Below are 27,204 nucleotides of genomic sequence, written 5' to 3'. Positions count from 1 at the left end.
GGTGACAGGTAGTATAGTCTTTCATCAGCAACAAAACTTATTGTTAAAGTTGCATATTTTCTGAAATACTAATGGTCTACTTTATTTATTCATCCCTTGCAAATTTGGCTGCCTGTGATAAAGCTGAGTGTATCCTAGAGGATTTATATGGCATTTTCTAAGTCTCCATCAAACATTTGCTATTCACTTTTGGCTATATATATCTAGTAAATCATAGAGGAACTAAGACCAAGTGTATCTGGCACAGTCTTCTTCAGTGTGTACTGAAAATTCTGTTCAAAAAACTACTACAGGAAGAGAAAGAGGGCAGTCTGCACAAAGCAAAGCATGTCTATATTTCTGAGCCAAACTGAGGATCTTCTGTTGTTATACCTCCTCCAATTTAATTTGTTTTGGAAAGTATAATTAGGTTAACAGGTTTTTATTTTTCCCAGGATTGGTAGTATCATCCATACTTTGTATGCTATTTGTTATATAAAATTGCTATCTGGGGACTCAATAAACTTTTTTTTTTTTTTTTTTTTAAATCCAAAAGTAAAAAAGAAGTATCAGTAACAACAATCAGTAGGTTTTGTAATTAAAGAGTTATCAAAGATACCTTAATTTAAGTATGATTTTTGCTATGGCATTGCTTGTTAAGAGTCAATCAAGAATAATGAGGATCTGACTTGCAAAAATATCAATGGTCAGAATATTTTATTGTTTTTATTATTTTTAAATTTTAAAAGCTATTAAGAAATTCACCAACTGCATGTATGTATATTTTGTCTTCCAGGGCATACAGGACGATTATTAAAATCTCTGTGTTTCATCAGTCTATCATTTCTGCTGCTGCACATCATCTTTCAGATTACAATAAACAGTCTTGAAGCTAGAAAAACTATTGAACCTGGTTTTAACTGTGAGTAAAACCTTTTAGCTTTTATTAGTATTGTAAGTGTGCAGATGCTTTAGTGGTTTGAAAGGTGAAGGGTTGATGGGAAGGCACTTACCACTGTGCTCTTACGGGTTTTCAGCTTTCTTCTTCTTTCCCAGCGTGTTGCCTTAAGAATTGCTGTTACTAGGGCAAGAAGTCTAGATGGGTTTAGCAAAACAAAACAGTGTTAACTCATTTGTTCCCACTCATATGTTTCTCAGTATGTTCTCTTTGGGTTTAGCAATGGTTGTTGTGGATCTTCATCCTTAGGCTTTCTCAAAATTCCCTCAGAACCGGAGGTGGTACACAGTTATTAATTAATAATTCACTGAACTAAGAAAAAAATGAGATATACTAATAAAAACATCTCTAAGCACGTATTATTCCTCTGTCTGATGGAACTCTGTTAAGATTTTTTTTAATTAAAAGTTAAATCTTGACCTCAGGATTTATATTTTTAAACAGTATTTGTCTTTTTCTTGCCTGTGTCATATAGGAAGAAGGATTTTCAGGTTTTATTTATATATAACCAATACTTACAAATATATTGCATGACATTTTATATCATCCTCTCTCAGGAAATGTTCTTCAATAATTCAGAAGCAAATATTCTTTATTGTGCAGAAGTTAATTAAAATATCTATCCAGTGATTTGGATATGTAACCTCCAGGTAGAAGCTATTTGTACTTGTCTTACAATAATTATGTTTAACATTTAAAAATGTCAGCTTGCCTTTGATAAATGTCTATTTAATTTATCACAGAGCATGCTGCTGCCACTTGAATAAACAGTTACACTACAATTAAACACAAGAAACTTTATATGAAGCAAAGCATTTAACTTAAAGCAACAAAATCCTAAGGAAACTTGGAGCACACATTATAATTTCACCTTTAACTCAAACCATTTATTGAAGTAAAAGACATAATTGTATTTATGAAATATCAGTCTTAACTGAAATGTCTTAGGCTTTGCCAGTTCAAGTCAGACCTTCGAAAGTGTAGTTTTGTTTTTGTTTTTGTTTTTTTTTTCTTTTCCAGAAATGTTTATTATTACTGATCGTGAGAACTGCAAGAGTTGATTTCCTATAACTAATACTCTTGTGATTAATAATACATTATTTGTACTTAGATTATAGCACTTGTATCATTGTTAGACACCATTTGAAGGGTAGAGAGTTCCTAACCATCCAAGACAGAGAAGAAACCATGTAGTGTTTTCTTCCTCCTGTGGTGGAAATTGGCATCTACAGTGGAAAACAATTTTAAAAAGTTAACTTCATTCTGAAGAATACACTCCTGAAGAAAAGGAGGAGACATACCTTTTCTGTCTGTAATTAACATCTCTAAATTCAGTATCTTCTTTTCTAGCTGCTATTAATAATAATTTCTTTACAAATAGCCTTATAGGATAATGGGTGTGAATGTAGTAGTAAATTAAATGTGCCTCAGGCTGCTCTCTGACACTGAGACCAGTTGATATGAATGACCCGCATCCTCACTATTAATCTCTCTTTGCCTCCTGGGCACAGAGAGTGTGTTTAAGTTACCTGTTGGGAACAGTATTTGCCCCACGTGAACTCCCAGACTATGCTCGACTTTTTGGGAGAAAAGAAGTGGGCCAACAAAAGTAGCTCCACAGATTGTTCTAACAGTCAAGCAAGCCAAACCATAAATAAATAAATAAAAATCAGTTGTTGAATTTCAAAGCCAGAGTAAACTTGGCACCATTTGGTTCACTGGTATGGCAACTTCAGGTAAAGTTAATGAAGAAGGGAAAATGATGCTGGCATTATGGATGCTGGACCAGCAAGGTGCAGAAGAAGCTGAAAAAGGTAAAAAGTCCACTGAGGATCAAAGAGACAAAAAATACCAAATCCTTGCTTAGACTAGTTGAAACACAAATTATTGTCATTAAATGGCATCAGAGAATATGTGGTACTATGAAAGTGAGGAGAAGACAGAATTCCTACTCCAGAAAGTACTTTGGTAGTACTTCTGCTTGTAATTATTTGGTGACAAAGCCCTTCTGCATTTCCTGTTCCCCAGCTATATGAATAATGCTTTGCAAAATTGACTACAGCAGTGTGCTAAGCCATAGCTGGAGAAATGACAGCACTGTGCCTGTAGCATCTGCACAGTGTTATGATCTCTGCCTGTTAGAGTTAGCTGTTAATGTTTATTCAACTCTTTTCACTCAATAAGAAGCACAGAAGTGTAGACAAGAAGACTGGAGTTTTCTGTTTCCCTATCCAGACTGGGATCAGCTATTAATGAAACAGTTTTTACAGCCGTTTATCTTATTATTAGGTCCTGTATGCCTGACTGGAAATATTCTATAGTCTCTTCTGATGCTTATCATTAGGGACTTTTTCCCCCTTAATCAAAATACCTTGTCTTGCTCCTTCAATATACTGTAGAAATAGAGAAAACATTTCCATTTCTCTTTTTGGTTACTGTTAAGTATTTGAAGGCTGCCATCATGTCTGTCACATATACTCCTTTCATTCTTTCCTCTTAATAGATCTTCAGTCCCTCCAAAATTTCTTCATGGGCCATGTTTAATTATTGGTCTAATAATTCAACATTAATATTAAAAAATTACCACGAATTATTATTAATAATAATCAATAATGATAATTTTAATATTGGTCTAATTGTTTAATTATTGGTTTAATTATTTTTGTGTTAAAGTTGTCAAGTGGTTCACATACTTCTTTGAAGTTCAGTGCCCAATGTAAGGCAGTAATTCAGCCGAGATTTTTCTTTTAATATATTCTGAATATAACAATTACCTATATGTCTACAAGTGACAATACCTGTGTGTGTGTCTTTCCTGCAGAGCACCTAATGTGTTTTTTTTTCCTAAACCCTTATTTATGTAGGTGAGTACGCCTACATTGTAACAGAAATTTGTGCTTGCCCATTTTCTTCCAGAATGATTTCAAGACTGTTGAATTCTGTCTACTAGTTTGTTCATGGCCCCATGTGAAGGGGCGCCACCTGCAAATGCTATCGTGAGGGATTTTTGGATATACTGGATATATTTTGGATATATATTAGATTTTTTTTCTTTAAATTTAATCTTTGTTTTGATTTTGCTGGAACTGAATTTCTCTCTGAGTTTGAATAAATTACACCACACTTTGCCCTTGTGGAAATGAAGTGAGAGTAGGTAGTGCAAAAGTGGACCAGGACTTTTGTTGCAGTAAAAGGGCAATATTTTGAGGAAGGGGAAAAGGTGTAACAGCAAAAAGAAAGAAAGATAAAAATAAAAATGAAAAACAACAAACCCACCTTGTAATTATTTTGATTTGTGTTTGAATGCTCCAAGGATGAAGTACGTGAATTTTCCATGTCACTACAGTGATTCTTCTCTCAGATACTTTACTCCTTCAGGAAAATTAAAGCTAATTCTATGACTCCTTCATTTTCACATCAGAAATGAATGGATTAATGTTTTTATTTGATTCTGTGTTTTCTTTGAAATTTGTTGCATTGTGTTGTTAATCATCTTATTTCTGCCAGTTTAAGAAATAGATGAGAGAAGGGTATACCTTTATTTTCAAATTCTGTAGGTCACTTTGGGTATATTTAAATGCCAGCTTCTGAATCAAAAGATCATTTCTGTTTTCAGTTTTTCTTTTCACACTGCTGTATTATGTCTTCTGAAAATATTTTCATTTTAGTAATAGGAACACTTGAAAAATGTTTAAATTGATTCTTACCTCTTAAACCTTATACAGTTTTAGTTTCCTTTCGGAAATTAAGGACATTTATTAAATATCCCTTTAATAATCTTTTACATGGACATCTAGAAACAGATTAATTTGGGCCATGTGCAAAAACAAAGCAGAAAGAATTTTTGACTGATTTTTAATTACTCTGCTCTTATGCTGAATTTATTCAAAATCAGCTGGTAGCATTTAACAAAGCAAGTCTTTGAATGTTTAGCTTCTTCTGATTCTTATTTTCCATCCCTTTCCTCTTTTAGAGGTCATACCTTTCCTTCTCTTTCAGGGTGGCTACAAAAATGCAATATCATTTTCTAAGCAAGATAGATATATGCTGGTGGGTTGATAGAGGTATTTAAAACATATAGCCAACAGAGGGTTTTTGTTTCTTTCAACCTTGATAGTATTGCCTAGCATGTGTAAAATCTTGCTGCTATAACTTTTCATTTGGCTTAATAAAAAATTTCTGGTTAGCCACAGCTGTGTTGTATGGAACTAATATAACCAGATAGTTCATTTTTTAAATCAGAGTCCATATAGGGAGGGAAAAAGATAAATACAGCAAGTATGAGTTGTGTTAATCTTCTTAAGCCATCAAGACCTAGATAATCAGTCTTGTTATGCTGATGATATTTTCATATAACACAATCGGATTTTGAGATGTAGTAGTATTCGTGCGGTAATACAATTTTATTATTAAATTTGTACTTCTGATGAAATAAAATTCTGTTTATTAGATTAAGCAATGCCCTTTGCATATGGAATCTGTGAGACAGGCAATTGCAAATTTGATCAAAAGATAATATGGAGGCAATAAACATAGAGGTAACATAGAGACAGTAAGTTCTTCAGTATGCTTGCTGTAGTTCTTTGTTAAGACTAATTTTAAACATGTTTTTGAAATGACATTTCCATCAGCAAGAGTTTTCCATGTTTTCCATGATGTTCATTTTAAACTTTACTTTCAGTAAATCAGGAAAATACTCTTCACTGTACTACTCCTCAGTAAGTGTGTCCTATTTTTTTGTTTGGTAATTTGTAAAAATATTCCAATTTATTTTTCTCTTAGTTGTAGTGGTATGCACCCATTTTTTATTTTGTGATGACTGTACCATCTCCTGGTGTTGAAGTCTACACTCAGATCTATTGAAAACCTTATTCTTTCACAACAATATTTTATTCATTTAGAAATACAATTAAGATTTTTTTTTTCTTTCAGCTGTATTTTTAATCAGCTATTTACTGGTTTGTGTTCAATGTTTACTGGAATATCAAAATTGACATTTATTGTACTTCTGGATATTTTTCTTTTTACCTCAAATAATAGAACTAATGGGTCTGTAATTAATCCTTAGAAATCTTTCTAAAGATTTCTGTGAAATTCTGCATTTATTTACTGTGTATTGCTTGGATGCTTAATTTACAAAATGGTTATGTGAAGAAAAAAGGGAGAATAGACTTAAATCACCAAGTTGCCTAGATAGCTTCTCCATTAGATCATGGGAACTAAATTCAGATATTTCTCTGCCCCCAGTATGCCGTGTTGAATGTCAAACAAATGCATGCCACCATTGTGGAATCATAATAACTTTCTGCTTTAGATAAATTTGAAATGATTTCTTGGCTGAAAGACCGTCCTGTGTTTGCTTTACTACCAGCATGTCCCTGGGGCTTTGGGTTATATTAGGAAGCAGAAATATCCAGTACAAACAAATTAGGATTCTCCATTTATTGAAACCTCAGATTCGGGACTACAGTTGACCTTTCATTGGAATGAGTACCAGGTACTTTTCCCTCTGTACCTAGTCATATTTCATGTCTTTTATATCTTCCCAAGTATTCTTTCAAGGTTGTGCTGGTTTTGAAAAGTACTGTATTGTAAAAACCAGCATATTTGTAGGTAGATTTATTAATTAATTGGAAATAAAGACAGTATTTCTACTTATAGAGGGACAAAGATTTAAGAAATTGCATTCAGAATTTCCTACTTCTATGGCAACAGTGTGTGGCAGATGCATGCAGGACTTTCAAATACCGTGGCTTACTGGTTGAACACCTGCCTAGAGTATGAACATATATTTCATGGACTCCTGTCAGCTATTTGGATATATAATTTCACGCAGGGCTACCTTCAAGTATTTCAAAATACTGAAAATTTGAAATATTCCAAGAAACTAATATTCTGATAATGTCCTCATATTAGCAACTATCCCTGTAAATTATGAGTTTAAAAGCAATGACTGTATGAGTATACAAGTAATAACCATTTATCCAAATCTCCACTGAGAGACAGAAAATTATTGAGAGATTAGCACAAGTAATGCAAGCATGCATTGTCTGTAGTGAGTTCATAGCTGATTAAGATGCTGTCAAACCTGCTTTGCATGGCAAGTACTCCTGAAACTTAAGACATGACAGAAAGGTGGAAGAATGACATTAAGAATAAAAAAGTTAGTATAGTTCCTGTAATTCTCTGGTTGTTTGTTGTTTTGTGCATAAAAATATGCAGTGTCTGAGTCATGAAATGTGTAAAAAGGGATCTGTCTGTGGAATCAAGGAGAACTCATGACTAAAAAGGATGCCTAGCTGTGAAAACTACTATAATGTTATGTTGGTACAAATTCATTATATATACAGGATCCTAGAAAGGCATGTGGTTGTACATTATTACCAATGACCATTTCTGATTGTCATTTCACTTTTTCCAAAATTCAATAATATATAACATCATGCAGTAGATCATGTGGAACACATCCTCTGATAAGCCCCTGATAAAGGAAAGGTTTTAATGTGAGTTTTTTGCCTGACAAATAAAGGAAAAGCAACAATAGTTTATTCTCCACATGAAAGTTAATTTTACTTTAATCCACTACACGCTGAATGTCATCATTGCTTCAACACTTCCAGTGTAACTTTACGCAGCTAGGAAATTTATGACTGAGGAAACAGAAGCTTCTGTAATTGCTTCTTAGGCATGTATGATAAGTCTTGCTTAATTTCCTGCTGGGCATTATGCATAACAGTTCAGAAAGTTAGTTTTCATTGTACTTATGGAGTCTTTAGTTCTAGACTCGCATGCTTCCATGTGAAAATCCAGCAACATTCTAAATACTCTTTTTAAGCATTGACATACAAAACCTTCTGCATAATATATAATCATGCTGGAATTAAGTTAGTATACTTATTTGTGTTCCTTCATTTAAGATGCTTTCATTTAAGATGATTATCAAAGAAAAAGAAATCATGTATTCCAGGTTGCATACAAACTCACTATTTTCCTGACATGAAACTATTCGCCATGAACATGACATGAATGGCAAAAAGCTGTTGTTTTTGTTTGGTTTTGATTTTTTTTTTTGTTAAAAACTGACTTCAGGATGCATTCTTGAGTTTGTAATTCTTCTCTTTGTGTTCATAATTCAGTGAAAAAAGGAATTATGCTGTGTGCTTTGAGGGTATTTGTTGCAGCACAGTACATTTTCTAAGCCCAGTACTGTATTTTGTAATCTACATCAAATTTCTGTGATAATTTACATTGTGACATATGTCAGTACAGCAATATAAATATCAGACATTTTCAGAGCAAGATAAAACTAAAAATGCAATACAGATTGAAACTATGGCTAAATTTTGATGAAATGTTTGAAGTGAAGGGGAAAGTTGTCTGACACTGAGTGGCAGTGAAAGGGGTCACCTCAGACTCAGTGTTTCTGATAACCAGGTAGGCACTGGAGATAAGCGTTGGGAAGCCACTGGGTGCAGACTACAGCGTGTTTCTGAAGCTAGTGGACTTCCAAAGATGTTCTGTTGCTACACCAGAGGAAACACAAAGAAAATTTCTTTGCTATGTCTGATCTGTAGCTAGGATGAGTACACCAGACTGCAGGCATGTAAAAGAAAGATGACCATCACTGTCACCTTGTTTTGGGGGCTGCAGATAGGAGGACAGAGTAGCTGTTGTCTGTCTCCCTCTGCCTGCTTAAGGACTGGAGCAGAAGTAGCAAGTGGGAGGAACAAATGAAGGCCAGCTGTGCAGGAAAAGGCACTTGATAAATCTTGAATAGTAGAGAGGACAGCAGGATGTGTGTGGAGGAGAGTAGTTCTTTTGTTGATTTATGCTCTTGGTAAATTAAGAAACAAAGATGCAAAAACAGCAACAAAAATTTTACATTTCTGTAAGTAGCTATTTTATTTTTTTCCTTCTAGTTATATTCTTGACCCTCCTATGAAAATCTTACCAGACATTATGCAATATCAACTACTTTTATGTCCCAAATTACTAGAAAGTCTGCTTTCCATATTGTGAAAAATTTTTAAAAGACCAGCAAGGTCAGAAACAGGTTTCTCATGCAACCAGTTACAGGTCTGTGTGTCCCATTACAGGGACAAACCTCACACACCAGCAGTACTGTTTCAGTGTTTTTTCTGGCTCATCTACAGTGTTTTGTTGTAGCAGTATGGGGTATGTAAGGATCAACACTGGTGCTTTAGCAACCAGCTTCTCTGTTCTGGTGTAGAGCATTATGTTGAAAAGTTCTCTTGCTGAGCATTCAAATCACTGTAACGTAAATATTTAGTGGGGAGTCTTAGGGGAGTTACTGTGCAGAAATAGGAAACTATATATATGTGTGTTGAACACTGTTTAGAAAAATGCTTTCCACTGAAAATAAATATTTCACTTTAATTCCAAGGATTTATCTTGTGTTAGATTGTTTACATCTTTATGTATTGCTCTTCATCATGTAATCATTTTGAGTATTCCTAGAAAACCCAATTTGCTAGCGTGGTGCTGTGAGGCTTTGTATGTACCCACCCTGTAAGTCTGAGCCAGTTTTTATCCCTGGGACCAAGCCCTTTGGCTTGAGCCTGCCGTGCCTCTGGATGCTTTGTGTTGGCAGCATGCTCTGGGTCTCAGCTGGGAAGTGAGCAGCAAAAGTGAGTTGAGTTGACAACTGCTAACCAGAGCAGCTCTGCCATGGCTGGGTCCCTAGCTAAAAGGTGAGCCATCCTGCCTGGGGGTGGCAGCCATCTGAGACGCAGCCTGGGGACTGCTCAGGGCAAAAGGCAGATCTTAACCCAAAGTTAATGTAGAGTAGAAAGAACAGGGTTTACTTAGCTGTTCAATGGAATCTGCGACGTGAGAAAAAATCACCCCGTGAAACAAAGCAAAAGGCGTTGTTCACATAAATATGGCATGGAGCCATTTGGGGAAAAAAATGTTTTCTTCACAGACTTGGACTTGAAATTTGGTGGGCTCTCCTGTGTCAGTGTGTTAGAACACAGCCCTGAGTCTGGGTAAAATTACGTCTGAACTTTCCGCGTTTCGAGTCCACTTCTGAATGGAAAAGGCCTTAAAATTCCCATCAATTTCTGCCACACACATATATATATGTGTGTATATATATTCAGACATATGTATACACACACACACACACACACACACACATATATATATGTTTGTGTGTGTGTGTGTATACATATGTCTGAATCGATAACCACGCAGTGTGCAAGAAGGCCCTGTACGTTACAACTTTTGCGTAAACAACATGCAGCACTTCTGTCATGCTTATATTAACACGGGGCAAAATAAATAAGTAAAAGTCCTTTGCAGTCACCAAAGAAGGAAAAATACCTTTCATATCTTTGGAAGGATGAGTTTAGAAGGTTGGATTTGATTTCAATCTTAAACAAGATTAATTTTAATCTTGTTTAATCTAATCTTAAACTCTTTTGTTTCATTACAAGTCTAGCATTTTCCTGATATCTGTACGTGTAGCATTGTACCATTTCCATCCACATATACTATGTTTACAGCTGAATTTTATCATACCAAATTCTTTTAGGATTTTGTTTAAAGGAAATAATAAACTGAATTTTAGAGATGTTATACTCCTCATCTAGACTACAAACAGTATGATTTTCAATGGTTAAAAAAAAATCAGTGAAAGCTGTAGTAAATGAAAAATATTTCATGACAACACCATAATTTTATTTTTACATCTAGAAAAAAAAGAAAGGATACAATACCTTTCAAAGTTCAGTGACTGGAGAATGAACTAGATTTCTAAATATTACCAGTGATACCAAATTATTCATAAACTCCAGCTAGTGGTTGATGAGAGCTTTCTCAAGCTTTGTGGGGTTTAGTATCATCAATCTATTACTGTACTCATTAGAAGAGTAAAAGGTTATTCATAATAAAAACAGAACTTCAGCCCTGAAGGATATTGGTAGCAATGTAACTTAGAGTACAGTAATAAATTGAAAGTCCTACCAGTTATTTCTATTATGCATAGAGTCATACATTTCAAAAGAGGACAGCCAGCCCCCAATGTAAATGCCACAGAACTGTTAACATGCATTTTTGGTTCATGAATCACTTCACCTATAAAGTCATTATGGCCAAGAAACTTCACATAGCCTGACCGTTTTTTTTTTTATTATTATTTATTATTTTTTTTTTATGGGTCTTTTTGGCATAGAAATTCAGAATACTGAAATGTAAGAGGATGATTTTCAATGCATCCTTTAAAGCCAGCAGATTGTGACCTTGTCATGGATTGTGTCCCTGCAGTTTCTTAGCAATGCCACAGATGGCTACATAACAGGTTCCAAGAGATTCCTGCTTTTCCTAGACCCCACAGGTCTGTCTGCAAATCATGTAATGTTTCTGAGAGAACCCATGTTCTTGCCTCTACCATAGGAACATCAAAGGACTCAAATTATACCCAGAACAGGCTCTATTGTAGCATCTAGCAACCAACCTTCATTCTTAAAAATGCAGACCTTAGTCAAGGCACCAAACTGGATTTTAATGGTCCTCAAAATCTTCCACCTGGTGGGTGTGGTGGTCTAGTGTTAATTAAACACAGCTGCAATATAAAACTTGTGGAATTACAAGACCTGCTGTTGAAAGCCTTATTTATGTCTGGATTTTTTTTTTCTGTTTTAATATAAAGGAGATAGTAAATACTTCTTGTGGCTAACTTTTTGATATTTGTGAAGATGTCAGCTAAAGACTTTCACAAACTGCAACAGACAAATATTACAGGAGTAAATAATAATAATAATAATTGAAGCTGATACTGTTGTTCTGACAACAGTTCCCAGTTCATAACACTATTCAACCAATTCTCATTATTTCATGGCTATCCTTTAGCATGTTATTGGCTATCTGATATTTTGTTTGCCTAAAGATAAAGTATAAGACTATCAGAAACACAAAAAATCAGTACCGTGGGAAGGGGTCAAGAAATGCCTTTAAATTGCTATTCAATTGTGCTTCTTTCTTTGTTTTTGCTTATACCCACCCACATGCACATTTTAATTTTCAGGGACCTTATTCCTTACAGTAGGAGTTTTCTGTGATTATTAAGTTTTTGTACTGAAGCAACCTGTGCAATTTCAAGAATCAGTCTAATTGAATTACCCAATTAGCCAACCTTGGTAAGCAAAGGGGTTGGGGGTGGGGTGGGGGAGTGAAAGGATTTCAGCACTGTTTTTTACTAATAAAATTGAATTTAATGGAATTTTCCAAAGTTTAAAATACCAGGTACTGGTGAGGTAGGAAGATGCTCTGTAGTGGCCTCTTTGACTGCAAGTATGAGTGCTTCCAAAAAAAAAGGTGCAGAGAAAACTTTTGGATATCAACCAAGATCAGATTGGTCTTGTTGGCGTATAATGTGAGCCATGATTCTGCCCAGGGTAGTATAGCAGTTCTACGGCCAAGCAGGACTGGCCATATCTTCCGGTACTGCAATCTCATGGTATCATATTTTTATGAGGATTTTTTAACCAAAATAAATTTCAGCTGATGAGATTGCATCGCCTTGAGAACAAATACCACCTGTTCATTACCGTCCTGTTCTCTCAACAGCTTTTCCACAAGTTAGATTGCACTACATCTATGATACATGAATTTGAAAATTATTTTTGCAACTTTTCATGTTCTGGTTGAAATGTTGTCAAAATTCCCTCTCACACAGTGAAAAATAAAAGCCTGAACAAAGAAGTTCGCAAAGTACACATCCATATAAAACAAAGCTGGAATGCTGATACAGTTCCACAGACATCTGGAAAAAGTCAAAGATAGGCTTCCACATCTATCCATGTCATTCTGGAATTCTGGATAACAATAAGAAAATGATATCACATTTCCTCTTCATAGCTCTCAGTTGTTCCTGTCACCTTTTTTTTTTTTTTTTTTTTTTTAAAGCTATAGGAAAGAATGAAAGGATATACAACCACAGCTGCAGGAATTAACAATAGATATTGTGTTGAATTTGTGGGTGATGTATTTAATCAAAATGTGAAATTTTGCATCTTTGTTTTGCTATGTAATTTTCTCAGATGAGCAAAAAAAAAAATACTTTTTAGATAGTTTCGTGACAGCAGCTCTTGATTTCAAATACTTCTCAAAAGTTGGTTGATGTATCAGTTCTGTTATTTTGAAAAAAAATGTGACAATGTGAAGTTCAGTCATTTTTAATCCTTTTTTAAGAGTCATATTCCATTAGATAGTAATGCAAAAGTGTTTACAGTTTATTAGTATAGGGATTTATTTAAAGGATATTTAATTTTACATAGACATCTCCTTGACAATGATGGACATAACCTAAAGGTCAAAAAGGAGATCATGCATTGCTGGTGCTACAGATAAGCCGTTGCACACTCTGCAGTGATCTACCAGTAACGCTGGGCTGAGTGAGAAAGAACTGCATACAGTTGGTAGCCCACTGTTTCTAATATGTGCTAGATTTCTTTTTTGCTCTCTAAAGCTTTGATAGATGTAGCAGCAGTTCTCTTTCACATCAGCAGATTGAAAGTACGTTTTTAGGCTGCTTCACAGATGCAGAATGTAAGGCTCAGGTGGGTATCTACCCAGGTTGTGCAAGAAGTGTTTAGCAAAATCAGTCACCAAACCTTTTTTTCTGTTCTCTATTAAAAAAGAGAAAATATGTAGCTCTGAAGAGGAATACATGTTAAATATCAGTTGGCCCTTATGCTAGGTATCCTTAATTTGCTAAATATTGTAGATACGGGAAGAAAAAAAACAAACAAAAAAACAACACATGGATTATGGAAAATGGGAAAATATTGCTCAGCTTTCCTTTATTCACTGCCTTCAACATGTCATACAGTGACTGCATTCATCTTTGCTAAGCCAGCTCAGGCCAATCTATGAAACCTTGAGCTAAACAGTCACTGTCATGTTCTCTTCTCTGAGTTAGGACCACTGCCAAGGCGATCCAATGTTTAAAGAGTGTTTTTTTGTTTATGTTGCTGTTACTGTTTGTGGTACAAATAGTTACTTTCATCCTGGAGTTGTACCTTTTTTTGGAAGTATTTAATTCTGAGGTAAAATGCTCTATATTTGATCAGTGCTCACAAAGTTTAACATCTATAATTTTATAAATCTCCATTAATATTAATACTTCTGTCCACCCATCCACCTAACCACCCCAAAGCATGGGATACAGAATACAGTGCAAAACAAACTGTTATAAATCCCAGAAAGGTTTATGAGTTGCAAAATTTTAGTTTGGAGAGAGTCATATAGACTTCTGTAATTTTTAAATGCTGATGCTAAATGCATTCAGATGTAAATCAAACCCATCAGGAGCTCTGCTCTTTAGATACTTTATTCTAAGATGTTTTTGTTCATCACTTCTTCCTCAGTTGGAGGTTGTATATGGAAGTTTTTAAAATGAAATAAATAATATATTCCTATGAAGATGATTAGTATATTTTGGAACTCAGAAGTTGTAGAGAAGTTGGCTAGTATTTCAGCATAAATAACAATGTGAGTAGACTTTTTTGTTTTGATATTCTTAGTCCAGGATGTGGACAGTTAGGTCATAATCTCCCTGGATATTTCCCAGTGTTTGGCTAGGCTGTGAATGATGATCTCTGTTACTGGAAATATTGTGTTTTGTGCAGAGTAGAGTCAAATAATAATGGGGGCTTTGACACAAACAGGTTTCATGTATATTTTCATACATTCACTTATGTTTCATATGTTTTCACATGTTCACATCAGTTTCACCTGCATGCTCCTTTTAATTGGTGTGACAACATCTCTCGATGCTCCTGTTCAAGATTTCATTAAAACTGTTGCACGCTAAAGATGTCTTACATTAGAAGCATTCACGTGGCTCCATCTGTGCCCTGTGCTATTTTGGGAGAGCTCTGTGACTGGTCTCTCTCTGCTGTTGCTCTGTCTTGGGAATTGGATGTTAGTTTCCTGTTTAAACATTGGCATTCAGTCAAGATTTGTAGTTCTTGTTCTGATTTGTAGTTCTTGTTCTTGGAGTTTGTGACTATTCAACTTGCTTGCTACCAACTCTTTACTGGTATCTTCAGAAACTGTATGTAATTTCTCAATTGCTTCATCCTTTGTGGAGAGTAAAAGATGAAGGTGAAATATCTCATCAAAACAATTTTTAAGCCCTTACTAGAAGATTTGAACAGGGTGATAACAAAGATGGTGTTCAGCACATATCAAAAGCAAGGGTCTGAGATCCTCTTATACAAATTGCATAAACAAGGACCGGGATCAGGCTTGGTCTTATGTCATTACCCCAGGCCATAATAAATTAGACTGAATTTTGTAAGAGAATATTATCATGGCTGTACACATACCCCCAGGTGACTAAAGAAGAACGTGTTTAATTTAAGATTTATGTGCTTTGACCACTTCTTGGTGGTTAAGAGTGACCAGTTGCTGGGAGATAAGGAAGTTAAGCACCCATGCACTGATAACTGTTTCATCTTGTGGTCATCCAGTGAATCAACCTTTAGCACACTTTGCCTGGAAGCCTTTGGGTGAAAACTTTCCTGCATGTGAGTATTTATGCTTTAGCATTGCAAAAATATGTTAATTATGAGACAGTAGCCCACTTTCTAATCTGTTTTATTTATTTATTTGTTTATTTATTTCACCCTGCTTATTTTGGTGACTGAATGATGAACAGTAATAGTCAGAGTTATCTCAGGTCTCTTCATGCAGACCTCCCCTTCAGTCTTAGGCATTCTGTTTCTTGCTGAGTGTTTTTTTCAAAGTAGAAAATATACTATGTCATCAGGGCAAAAATATGTATATATATATACTTTTTTTTTCTCTACAAAAGACTTAGTATGATATATAAAAAAAAAAAGTTCTAAGGCACCAATAAGGTAAACATGTAAGGTGCTGAATAATCATTATAGAATGCGTATCTATCTGCAGAGGTTGTCTGCTATGGATCTGATAGGCTGAGGGCAGAGATGCTGCTTGTTCCTAAACAAACTGGTTCTTTCTAGTTGTGCTGGGCATCCAGTAGGGCCCTTGTGTTGAAGAGCATCACAGGGAGGTCTCCCTGTCTTTCCTTTCTGGCTTCTTTCTTCACAGTTCACCTGCTGATGTCTGTCAGAGTACCAAGAACCACAATCAAGCCCCATGAGATGCCTCTCACCGTGTGTCAGACACGGTAGTGGTTTCTCCAGGGTCAGTTTTCCAATCCCTCACTCAGGTGACTAATTGGCTTTTCTCAGCTTATTTGGCTTTTATCAGGTACAAATCTCACTATGGTAGTGTTTTCTCATTCATGTTCTTTCACCATAGGGCAATGTACAGAGGGGTCCAATTGCTCATCAGCCTGAATATGCAGAAACCAGGCTGTGGTTTCTTTTTTTTTATCTGTAAAATCAGTTCCTTTTGTATTACATTATAGCATTATTACTTCTTGTCATCTAATGTGATTTTCTTGATGGGCTAATTGCTTTATCCATATGCCAAGCATAAGTCAACCTCCACTGAAGTGTCATTCAGTAGATGCATCTATGTTCAGTTAGTCCAACATATCTTGACTTGCTATATTTGGATTTCTTCTGCACTTCATTTCCTCTTGCAGTACCACATGTATCCTGCGTAGACCTCCCTGGTCCTTTGGCTACAGACATCTGTCTTGTTACAATAATTGGACGCTTTGTTTTTCCCTCATGCTGACCTCTGCTTCTGCTTACATTTCTAAATACGTTTCCTGGTTCCTGCTTCCTGAGATCACAGGAGGCCTCCCAACATTAGCCCTTTGCGCAGAAGTCCAAGTGCTATTGCTAACCCATTTGTCACGTAAGCATTTGACCTAGTGTTCATGTGGCCCCTCTCTGTTGTCACTGAGAGAATCTCTTGAAACTGTAAATAGCCATTTCAGTAGTAATTTGAGTCTCATAATCCTGGTATCACTGCTTGGCAAATCCACTTTTTAAGGAATGCACACCGACAACTCTCCCCAAAAGATGTCAGAACAACATTTCCAACAGCCAGCAGCTCTGCTACGTTTTAGGCATATGCAGAGGTTCCATGTATCAAGGTCCAAGGCACTTGGGAATTGTAAAGTTGCTGTGAAACAACTTCTTTTCTTCAGTGTCTCCTAGTACTAAAGGTGAAAATAGGATGGAGATGGAGAGATGTGATATATGCTACATCAAGAAGTTGTTGCTTGTTATTTTTCTTTCTTTATACAGGGCTTGCATGCAAGCAGAGGAGATCTTCCAGGACATAGCCATCATCCAGCATTTGATTTTTTCTGTCAGGCCAATTTTGAAGAGAAAAGAACAAGGGAGAATATTTGAGAAATGCAGGGATTCTTTGGGCCTGACAGAAAAGGAGGCAGACAGTCCCTCTGTGACCTAAGAGCTGGCTGAGGAGAAACTTCCAGCTGAGGAAAGAGAAGAAGCTGCAGAAATATGTTCCTGAACATATGATTCATTATTGAGTCCCAGCTCAACGCAAACTCGAGTATTCTTTTCTCTCAGCTTTTCCTAATACATTGTATCTTAACAATTCCCTCAGCTTTTGTGTCTTGTCTGGATTGCAGATGACTGCAGACTTTTAAGGCAAGCGCTGTCTCTGCATTTCTGTGTTTTTACAGCCCCCAGCCCAGCTGGTTCCCACCGTTGTCTGGCCCTTAGATTGTTGCCTGATGCCAGCAAATCCATAGGGAAAGATATCTTCCTTGAATTTAGAAAAGTGAGTTTAGAGAATTGCATTCCTGGCACAGGAATGCACAAATTTCAAGGTATTTTAAGACAAGTCATTTAGATCCCTGATGAACCTGTGTATAAATCAAAATGCAAAATTTGTTTCTTCATTTCCCTTTGACATGTGTGTTGGAAATATATAACACGCCCCTTAATTTTCCTTGTTATACATTTAATTCTTATCTGTTTCCTGTAAAGTTCACTATTTGTCAGATGGCTTTCTGACACGCTTTAGTGCTTGCTTTTCAGCATACAAAGTAATAGAAAGTTATGATTGCCTTTCAAAGTTAAGAACCCATTCAGACTGTAGGCCCACACCACCCACATCACTCCATGAAAACTGCTGAAGAACAGCTGCACAGAAGGGAGAAATCCATGAATTATTTAACAGGTTTTCTAAAAATCTTCTGTGTCAGTCCTTCTCACTGCTTACAAAGAGAGTTGATAGGAGTTAGGGCTCTCTAGCATCTTTCAGGGTCCATACTTCATGTATGAAAATTTGTCAGTCAAAAGTTGCTCATTTTTGCCCATGTTTTTATCTCTCTTCAGATAAGTTTGGAATAGTAGGTGTTATTTTTGGCATAGGGTGCGTATTTATTTGTTCGCCGTTTTGTGGAAAAGAAGCTATTAGTTATTCCTGTTAGAGGTTTGGCCCCCAGAGCTAAATCGCTTAAGCTGGATTGTTGTAGTTGTTCTCATTTTGCAGTTCACACCCTCACTCTTTAACTTTTTGAGAACGTGGGCCAGCTGCTGCACCTGTACAAATCCCGCTGTGTGCTCTGCTCTCAGGATTGGTGCCATAATGCAGGGAAGCCATATTCAGCAGGGTCACATTAGCTTTAGGAGTTAAGGTATGATTTGTCCCACCGGTTTTGGCATGACTCATGTTCAGTAGATAATTAGAACCTCATGCCAAATTTTCCCTGCTCACATTCTAAAATCGAGCAGTAATTTGTTTTATATATATATTACCTCTAATTACTACTAGGACTGACAAATGTATTACTAATTCAACAATTACTTTGTTATGAGGCACTAATAGGAAAAAATCTACTTGGAATCTAAAATCTCTCTCATGAATTAATGCTTAATTTTGACTTGAGCAGATATTTGCTTAATGCTAGAAATTGCTCTAAAATCTCAAGTAACGTGTAACTAATGCCATATGAGAAAATAAGTGGGATTAATAATGAATAACCTGCAGGGCTTCTTTTTTATTTTATTTTATTTTATTTTATTTTATTTTATTTTATTTTATTTTATTTTATTTTATTTTATTTTATTTTATTTTATTTTATTTTATTTTATTTTATTTTATTTTATTTTATTTTATTTTATTTTATTTTATTTTGCCCATATGTAGTTTTGAAGTGTTTTTTTTTTTTTTTTTTTTTTTTTTCAACTAGGTTGGCCAGCCCTTAACTTTTGAGACAGAAGCAATTCTTGAGCAATTTTAGTACAGCTTCAGCAACTATACTGTATACTGGGCAACAGGACTGGTGTAGTACAGGAACTGTGACCCAGTCAGCATCCTTGACCTTGGAAGGTGATGGAGAACAGGGGTATAGAAAATAGACACCATCCCCTATATAAGTCTACCTGAACATCCAAACTTGACAGAGTGGTGTTTTTTGTGTGGAAATCACTTGGCGTTTGTGGATTGTTCTCAGGGTTTCCCTATGTTTTTCCTCTGAATGGTTGGCCTTATTTGCCTCAAGGCTTTTGGCTCTCCAGAGTGTTTGGCATGAAGAACACTTCAAGACAGGGACATGAAAACTCCAAATTTTCCCTTCTACTGTAGGGGGTGAAATATTAGGGTTGGGCTGAGCAGCACTGGTGGGGGAGGAGTAGAATTGCAATTTGTTTGTTACGGGTTGAAGAGGTGGCAACTAACATTTCATTATATTTCTTTAAATGGCAAATAATAGTAGCAGTAAGTGCTTCCCTTTGTTTTACTAGCCATGTGATTCACTTAAATTCTAGAAGATGTGAGATGGTTTCACTGCATTTTTTAGTAGTATGCCCAGGTATTTCCACAGGTGTGCCCAGGAGGAAAAAAGAAAAAAAGACTGAATGGTCAGATCAGAAAGTTTCCCATTAAGATGTCCAAAGTTAGGCAGTGATGTTTTCTGCTTTTTGGTGCCTTTTCTGGATAGTAAAACTGACATTTAAAAAAAATGTACTGGCAGACAGGAAGTCTTTCATGGAGCCCTCCAGATATCTGCCAAGTAGTAGTTGCTTCTGGTCACAACTTTTCTAGTCTAACTTACAATGTGAAAACACTTTGTTATTGTGCTCCTCTATTGTCCATTTTATTTTATTTTATTTTATTTTACTAAGGATGAATTAAATTACTATTAAGTTGATGTTTGGTGATTTTTGTTTGTTTTTTAATCTATGCAGATTTTAGGAGGTTGGCCGAAGTCAGAGGACAGATTCCTGAATCCTCTGTAGGGATCATGCTTTCCAGATCTACTTTATTCCATTTAGTTCCTCTGCTTTTGATTTTTTAAATGGTTGGCCTGGTGATATGATTTTCTGTTCTGTCAATGAGGATACTCAAGTTAACCATATCTATGGGAGTTGTTTTCGTGTTTGATTTACACTATAACGGTGGACAAAGCTTAAACAGATTATATAAAAACTGATGCTCAGATACATCATGGGATGACTGTAACCAGCTCAAACATGTGCTGAAGTACTGTAAATCTTATCAGTGTGTACTGCATGCAAACAAGGTATGTTTTTTTTTTAGATTAGCATATCTGTAGTAAACCTTTAAACAAGAGTCATGGAGACGTGCCTTATTAAATACACACGAACAAAAACTAGGGAGATTAATAACAGAAAGCTACAGTCAGCTTTTTTTCCGTGACCTCTGGCATTTTGGACTGCACTTCACTGATGTCTTTGATTTTGCGGTGGGGCCGGGTCGCGTACCTGCTAGGGGGAGTGTGGTCAGCGGCAAGCAGCCTCCATGAGTCGCTTGTCCTCCTGCTGGGCCTCTGTGTAGAGGGGAATAGAAACTGCCTGCAGTCTGGAGCTCTTTGTCAGCAAACCTCTATTGATCTGCCAGCAGAGGCACACCTGGCTACGTATAGATGTGGCTAGCATTACAGCTTGGTTTTCTACAAGGAAGAGCAAGGTGTGAGATCCTGACTGTGATCCAGTATCTGCTTTGCAGACAGATTTTGGAGGGCAAATGATGTAGTAGAAGCACCTGTGAGCACAAACAATTGCAGCATCCTGTTGAAGTGGGTCCCTCTTGCATCTCTCTGTGCTTACGGGAGCCCTCTGTTCCCATGGCAGAGTCAGTTAGGTGTCATTTTGTCCTTCTGTCACATGCAGATATAGTTGTGATGTCAAATGTATAAAACCTTCAGGAAATTTACTGCAGAAAATATCATTTCTAAAGCTGGATGAAGTAATACTGAGAGCCCCAGTGAAGTTATATTACTTTAGATCCACTGACTTTAAAAAAGGAATGTACCAAAGTGTTGATATGAAATAGAAACAGGGATTAGTGAGATGCAAAAATTATTTTATTATTTCTGCAACTAAATCTTTCCAGAATAGTCATTAGATGGAGTAATATATAGGATTTAGAGTAAGACTTGATTTTTTTCTCATACAAAGTGTTTTTAAATAAGTCACTCCAGATAAAATAAGATTAAATTAATTTTAGATTAATTAAAGAGTATAGAACGTGGCATTTACATATCTTTCCAGTGTAAACCAACATCTTTATGTATGACTTCTTTGTTAGAAATTTTATCCATTTATCCATTTCAGCCTGTTTCCTACTGAATGTATTTTTCTCTCTTCCACCTCTTTGCTTCTTTTTCTGCCTATAGTGAGTACAGTGTCCCCAGCTGCTGTGAATAGTTCCTATTTGCAACTACATAAAATATACTTGATGTGTTCCAGCTGGCAAAGGTGAGAAATTCTGACAGGCTTTATGCTTTGCAGAAAATGTTGCCGAGGTGCTCCATTTTATTCAAGTATAGGTAGTTTTTTTTTTTTTTTTTTTTTTTTTTTAACTGATACAGAGAAACATTTGGGATGAGATAAATGGTTTCAGAAATTGGGTCAGTAATCTTTGTACAAGTCATAGATCTTGAACTGTAGCATTTTTGGTGTGTCTTATTTTAAGCACAACGAGGATGTTCCCAATACTTTTTTTTTTTTTTTTTTAATACACCCATGGAGAAGTTTTGTATACCCCTTCTTCTCTAACAGAATTGAATGCACCTGCTCTCCATCACCTGAAGCACTGATCCCACTGTGGGACCTTCCAGTTCTTCAGATCTGCTTGAACAGGGAAAATGAGCCAGTTGGCACTAGTTTTGAAGTAGTGCTGTTGTTGGCCATGCATCTTTGAGAGGAAACGAACAGTACAATGTGCTGTTTGTCCCCTTTCTATTAGACGTGATATAAGGTCACTTCTAAAGGCAATCAAGAAGCATATAAATAAATAAAATACCTGATTTAAAAATGCACTTAACAGTCAAAAGTCTAAATTGCACATGATTTCTGTAATGTGAAAATTCCTGCTGAGTAGGAAATTATTACTGTTCATCGTTCTCATTAGTATTTACTAAAAAAGTATGACTCTCTTAATGCCCTAATGAAGTACTTAATTAAAAAAATATTCCCATGAGGACTAATTAACCACACTTTAATAAGTGTGAGAGTACTCTTGTCATCTATTAACTTATTACAGAGAATGGCATACATTTCGGTGCTTTTACTGATGTTATGTGGAAAGGCTTAGATCTAGCCAAAGTAGAGAGAAATTATTCCTAATTAAGTATGTGACTCTAGAAAGATCAAACTATTTGTAAACTATTTGAAGCATGCAAGACAGAAAACACAGAGTACTTTTAAAAAATTGAAATGATTAGGCAACACAGTATTTTCTTTAATTTGTTGATAGTGCTCATGCTATTTGTGGCATCCTAATGAAAACTAATTAAGCGTTGGGAAATGATCTACTAACACACAGGATGCAATCCTGCATTCTGTTATAGACCAAACTGGGCACAATCACATAACATTGCTTCTTAGTGAAGTCTGTATAGGCAAGTCCAGTTGCTTGACCTTGGTTATTTTACTGGGCGTGAGCAGAGAAGAGATGAATGATGGTTACTGGGGCAGTGAAATCCAGATGTTCTTAGTGTGTGGTGGAACAAGTGCAGCCACTGTGGTCACTCAATGACATTCTAACTTCAGAGTTAGAAAGTTCTGTTTTCTTCTTCCTCGGAAGGTGGTGTGCTGAGGATGTACACATCTCAAGCCAGTTTTCTGAAGCTTGGTTCTAGATATCATCCTTCCCATGTCACTTCATCTCTTTGTACCTACTGTCATTATAGCCACTGAAACATTTTTTTTCGTATGAATAATTTGAATATGGGCAAGTTGTCAGACCTACCAACAACGTGCTGCCTTTGTCACACTGTGCAAGTATTTTCTTGATCTGCAAGGGAAGTAACATGCATGAAATGGTTCCTTATTATCTTTAGAAAAAGTATATATTAAAAAAAAAAAAAGCAATTTAAGAGAAAGGGCATGCATTACAAAATGTTAGTGAAGTCAAAGATACTACCACTGGAATGTTGTTTTTCTGTCATTTTAATATTCCTCTTGTTCCTGTGCAAGATTTCCTGGTTTCTGATCCTTATTTCTTTTGTCCATAATTTCTTGAGTATGGATGTGCTGTTGAAGACATACTTTTTATATTTTCTCCCCATTCCCTATACTCATGCTGCAGAGTTCAGAAAGAAAATTGTTGACTCCTCCTTCTTCTGATGAGAGAAAAAGAGACAATGAAAAGCAAATTCCTTGCGCTGGCACACTGCACACATTCATCACTGCAGGAAACTAGGTCGACATTATTATTCATAACAGTATATTATGTTACAATAAAACTAAGCAGAAGGTAGCTCTAGAAATTGGAAGGATGCCCGTCAATTACTCTCTGAAGTGAAAGCTTTGCCTCTAAGATACTATTTAGCAGACAGAGCAGTGTTGGTTGGGGTGAGAGAGGAGAGAATTTCTCTGCCAACAAAAATGGAGAAAAATCTCATTTTCTCTGGGTTTATGAAAAATAAAACTTACTACAAGTTTTCTTTAAGTTCTTTGCTTTTACTTTGGAAATCAAAGCAAAGCCACTCTTCCATATTTGAAAAAAAGGCCCATTTAGATATTATTTGGCCCCCTTTCAGAAGATCTGTAGCAGAACCTCAATGGTCTTAAACTCAGTGCCTCTCTGAGTTGAGGTTTATGTCCCCCAAGGCAATGGCAGAAAATCTCACCTTCTTTTGAGGCTGCTTCTCGGAGCCCTGACACCCTTTTCTGCTGTAAAAAAAGAGAATAAGGTATCTGTGGGCCATCTGACTCTTTCCTTCCCTACTCCTGCAGTGTGAGTGTGAGTCTGTGCTAGCAACCTGCAAAGTTCGGCTTTACACTGTGTAAAATCCCTTTTCTCATCTTTTTTTTTTTTTTTTTTTTTTCTCCCCAGTGATCCACTTTCATAGGGAATGGGGAGTAGGTGGCTCTATTTAAGAAACTTAAAAGCCAGCAGGATTAATTCAGGTTTTCGGTGCTCTTGGAAATTTGAGTAAAAAAAACACCAACCAACCATTAGAGCAAACAAATAGGCAAATAATAGATAATAATAGTTTAAACAAACAAAAAAACTTTCAATTAACTATGTATATCAGGTATCATCTGAAACAATTTCCCCGAAGATTTTCTAGTGTTGCAGTTTTGCTGTTTTGCTGCCTTCTTCAAGAAACAAATTTGAAATGAAAACAGGCTAAAATAAGAGTGGGTTTAAGTGTGTGCCCATGTTGTAGGGGAAGATTGGCTATAAGTTTTTTTGATATAATATATCTAGGAAGACAAAATAAGTCATTATTGTTATAAAAAAATCCTTGTGAAAAAGATGTTTTAAAAATGTCAACGCATTCAGGCAATTTCAATTGACATTATTACCTGGCAGTCATTTTAAACAAATCCGACACAGAAGAACAAATATAGATGGTACTTTAACAATTTTCTTTTTTGAAGTTATTATTTCTTCCCATGCTGTTTAATTAATAGAAGTCATCTTCACTTACAAAATATGGTGTGTGATTCTCATATAAAAATAGATAACTTCACATTTAAAGTAAGCTGCGTTTCATGTATTTAATGAATGAAGGAAACTTTTGCTTCCTCTGCTCCCATTCTCCTGAAATGTTTAACTGCAGAACACTTCACCTTTTTGGTTTATTAATCAGTAGTTCATTGATGTTGTAGCAATAACACCTGTTGTTTACATTATTGAAAAAGATTTTGGTTTTTGTGTTTTTGTTTATTTTCTTTGCTATTCCTTACTGCTATTTAGTTTTGTTTCAGCCAAATTATCAAAGTCCACAAACTCAATGCAAATTTTTCCATTTATTTATATGGATCAAGCTCAGAGGCACTGGTCCTACTGTCACACAAAGTGAGCTGGCTCTGGCTCTGCCTCTTTTTGGCATAGTCTGCCCAGAGATGCTGGATTCCATATATCCCAGATAGGCTAGGAAGTATTTCACATCAGGTTATCTACCTTAAGTTAAATGATCAATATTAAAAATAATCCTCAGCCTGATCCCCAATTCTGGTACTAATCAACATCAAAAAATAAAAAAGACAATATGGGCTAGGCCAGTGGAGCAACTGTTCTTTAGGATTTCGGGTTTGTCTATAGGAGCTTTTCTGACACTTCTGGGCTCCCAGAGTTCCAGGAAAGATGCAGACTGGAAGGCAAGACTGGCAGATAGAGCCATTAATCACTTTACCATACCTGTTGTCTTCTTAATATTCATTTTAAAGCCATATGCCTCTCCATATATGCACGTAATCATAGAGTCAGTACTACTGCACTTTGCTCTGTGTTCCTAGTCTGCCATTTTTGTAGTAGAAGTTCCCACTCATTAAAATCTCCTTAGAAGAGAACTAGTTTTGACAATTATTATTTTTCCTGTTAACATGGAATGAGTGAAGATTTCTTTTTTAATAGGAAAGCCATTTATATAACTCATGATAATAATTTGATATCTGCCTCATAGGAAAAAATGCACAATAAATCTTTCCCATTACATTATTGCTTAGGGATCAAATTTGTACTCTTTATTTAGTCAAAAAATCTGTTGAAAGCTGGTATGAGTGGAAGGCAAGTGAAGACTTGCAATGTCTGGTCTTTACTCTTAACATGACCTCTTGCTTGGTATGTATTCAGTAATCGCTTTCATCATCTAGCCAGCACCCTAGTCCACTAGCCCTCTACTACTATTTTACTGGTTTTAGTCTATTCAGCACACATCATAATATATCAGATTTTTTCTTATTCCTTCTCCTTGAGTTATTCTCCAAATGAAATATTCTGCCCTTTTGCCTCCTGGAAGTGGCCCCCTGGGGTTTTGTGGGGAGTCTGGCTGCACGGAGCATCCAGGAGCCTGCGTGTATGTCAGACCAGGAAAAAACCTTCTCCTTGCTGTAGCAGATGGGATACAGCCCAGAAAAACAGGCCTAAGAGTGAGCACTTTGACCTGCCCCTTCCTTCCCTGAGGTGACCCTAATTGGAAGGACTTTCTGGAGCACTTCAGGGCTGGGACTGAGAGTGGTGGTGTGAGCCCCATCTTGCAAGCAGCACTGGTGTGGTAGGAGTGAAGCAGTTAGGTTAGCGTCCCTGACCACCCCATGATACGTGTTTTGAATGGGGTTTGCAGTGGATTAGCTCTGGTCTGGTCATGTGCCCAGTAAGCATTGAAAAACAGAAGTTTTGTCCTTGGGGTGTCCTTTAGTGTCATGTGAAAGGAATCCTGTCATGAAAATCAGAGCATGCTAAGCAGATGATTTGCTCAAGAAATGCTCTCCTGATCTCAGTTAAAACACCAGCATGGACACAGTAGAATAGTAACAGCCCTTATTAAGAACTTTCACTTTAAAAGAATCTCATGTTATTATCCCAAATTATACACTGTGATGGGCACCAGAGTGATAGGTGCAAGATGCAGCCAAGGTAGTTTCAATCAAAGGAAAAGGAAGTATAGTAGAGGTTTGTTTCTTAAAATGTACAGAGAATTGCTAAGTTTTAGGGTAGCATTGTCTGATACCAATTCAGGAGGTAAATGATCAATTTTGTAAGAGGCACAGTGTATAGAGCTAGCCATTGTGTAAGTAAGTGCATAATATACCTATGGTGCTATGGAGAAACTAATAAAAAGTTCTTTCTTCTGTCATATTCATTTCTGTATTAAAAACTACCAGGCTGTTTCATAAAACCAGTGGTTCTGTATTGATTAAAAAGAATAATAATTATAAAAAATTGGATATTTGAGAAGACGTAATCTAAAACATTTCTGTTTGAGAGAAGATAGAAGTTTGACAATTTGGAGTTAGTGACTGCAAAAAATGCTTAATATGAAGTTGCTGAAAACTTCGTGTTCCCAATGGCAGTTTTTATCAGTTGCAGTTGTGTGCATTGCAGCTACTTAGCAATAC

General features: G+C 36.1%; 1 protein-coding gene across 10 annotated transcripts in view; it reads left to right on the top strand.

The window, feature by feature from the left end:
- Window positions 1-27,204, top strand: part of PIEZO2 (piezo type mechanosensitive ion channel component 2) — a 310,777-nt gene that overhangs the window by 111,696 nt on the left and 171,877 nt on the right. For 9 of the 10 annotated variants that reach the window (XM_068671657.1, XM_068671648.1, XM_068671650.1 and 6 more), the window contains one exon: window positions 776-901. The exons of the other annotated variant lie outside the window; for it this stretch is intronic. In XM_068671657.1, the coding sequence (XP_068527758.1) occupies window positions 776-901 (126 nt within the window). Of the gene's footprint in view, window positions 1-775; window positions 902-27,204 lie in introns of those variants that run through there. 10 annotated transcript variants of the gene reach the window in all.

Source organism: Anas acuta, chromosome 2 (assembly GCF_963932015.1).
Source record: "Anas acuta chromosome 2, bAnaAcu1.1, whole genome shotgun sequence".
Taxonomy (NCBI): Eukaryota; Metazoa; Chordata; class Aves; order Anseriformes; family Anatidae; genus Anas; species Anas acuta.
Note: the sequence above shows the minus strand (reverse complement) of the source record. Positions and strands in the feature narration are given on the sequence as shown.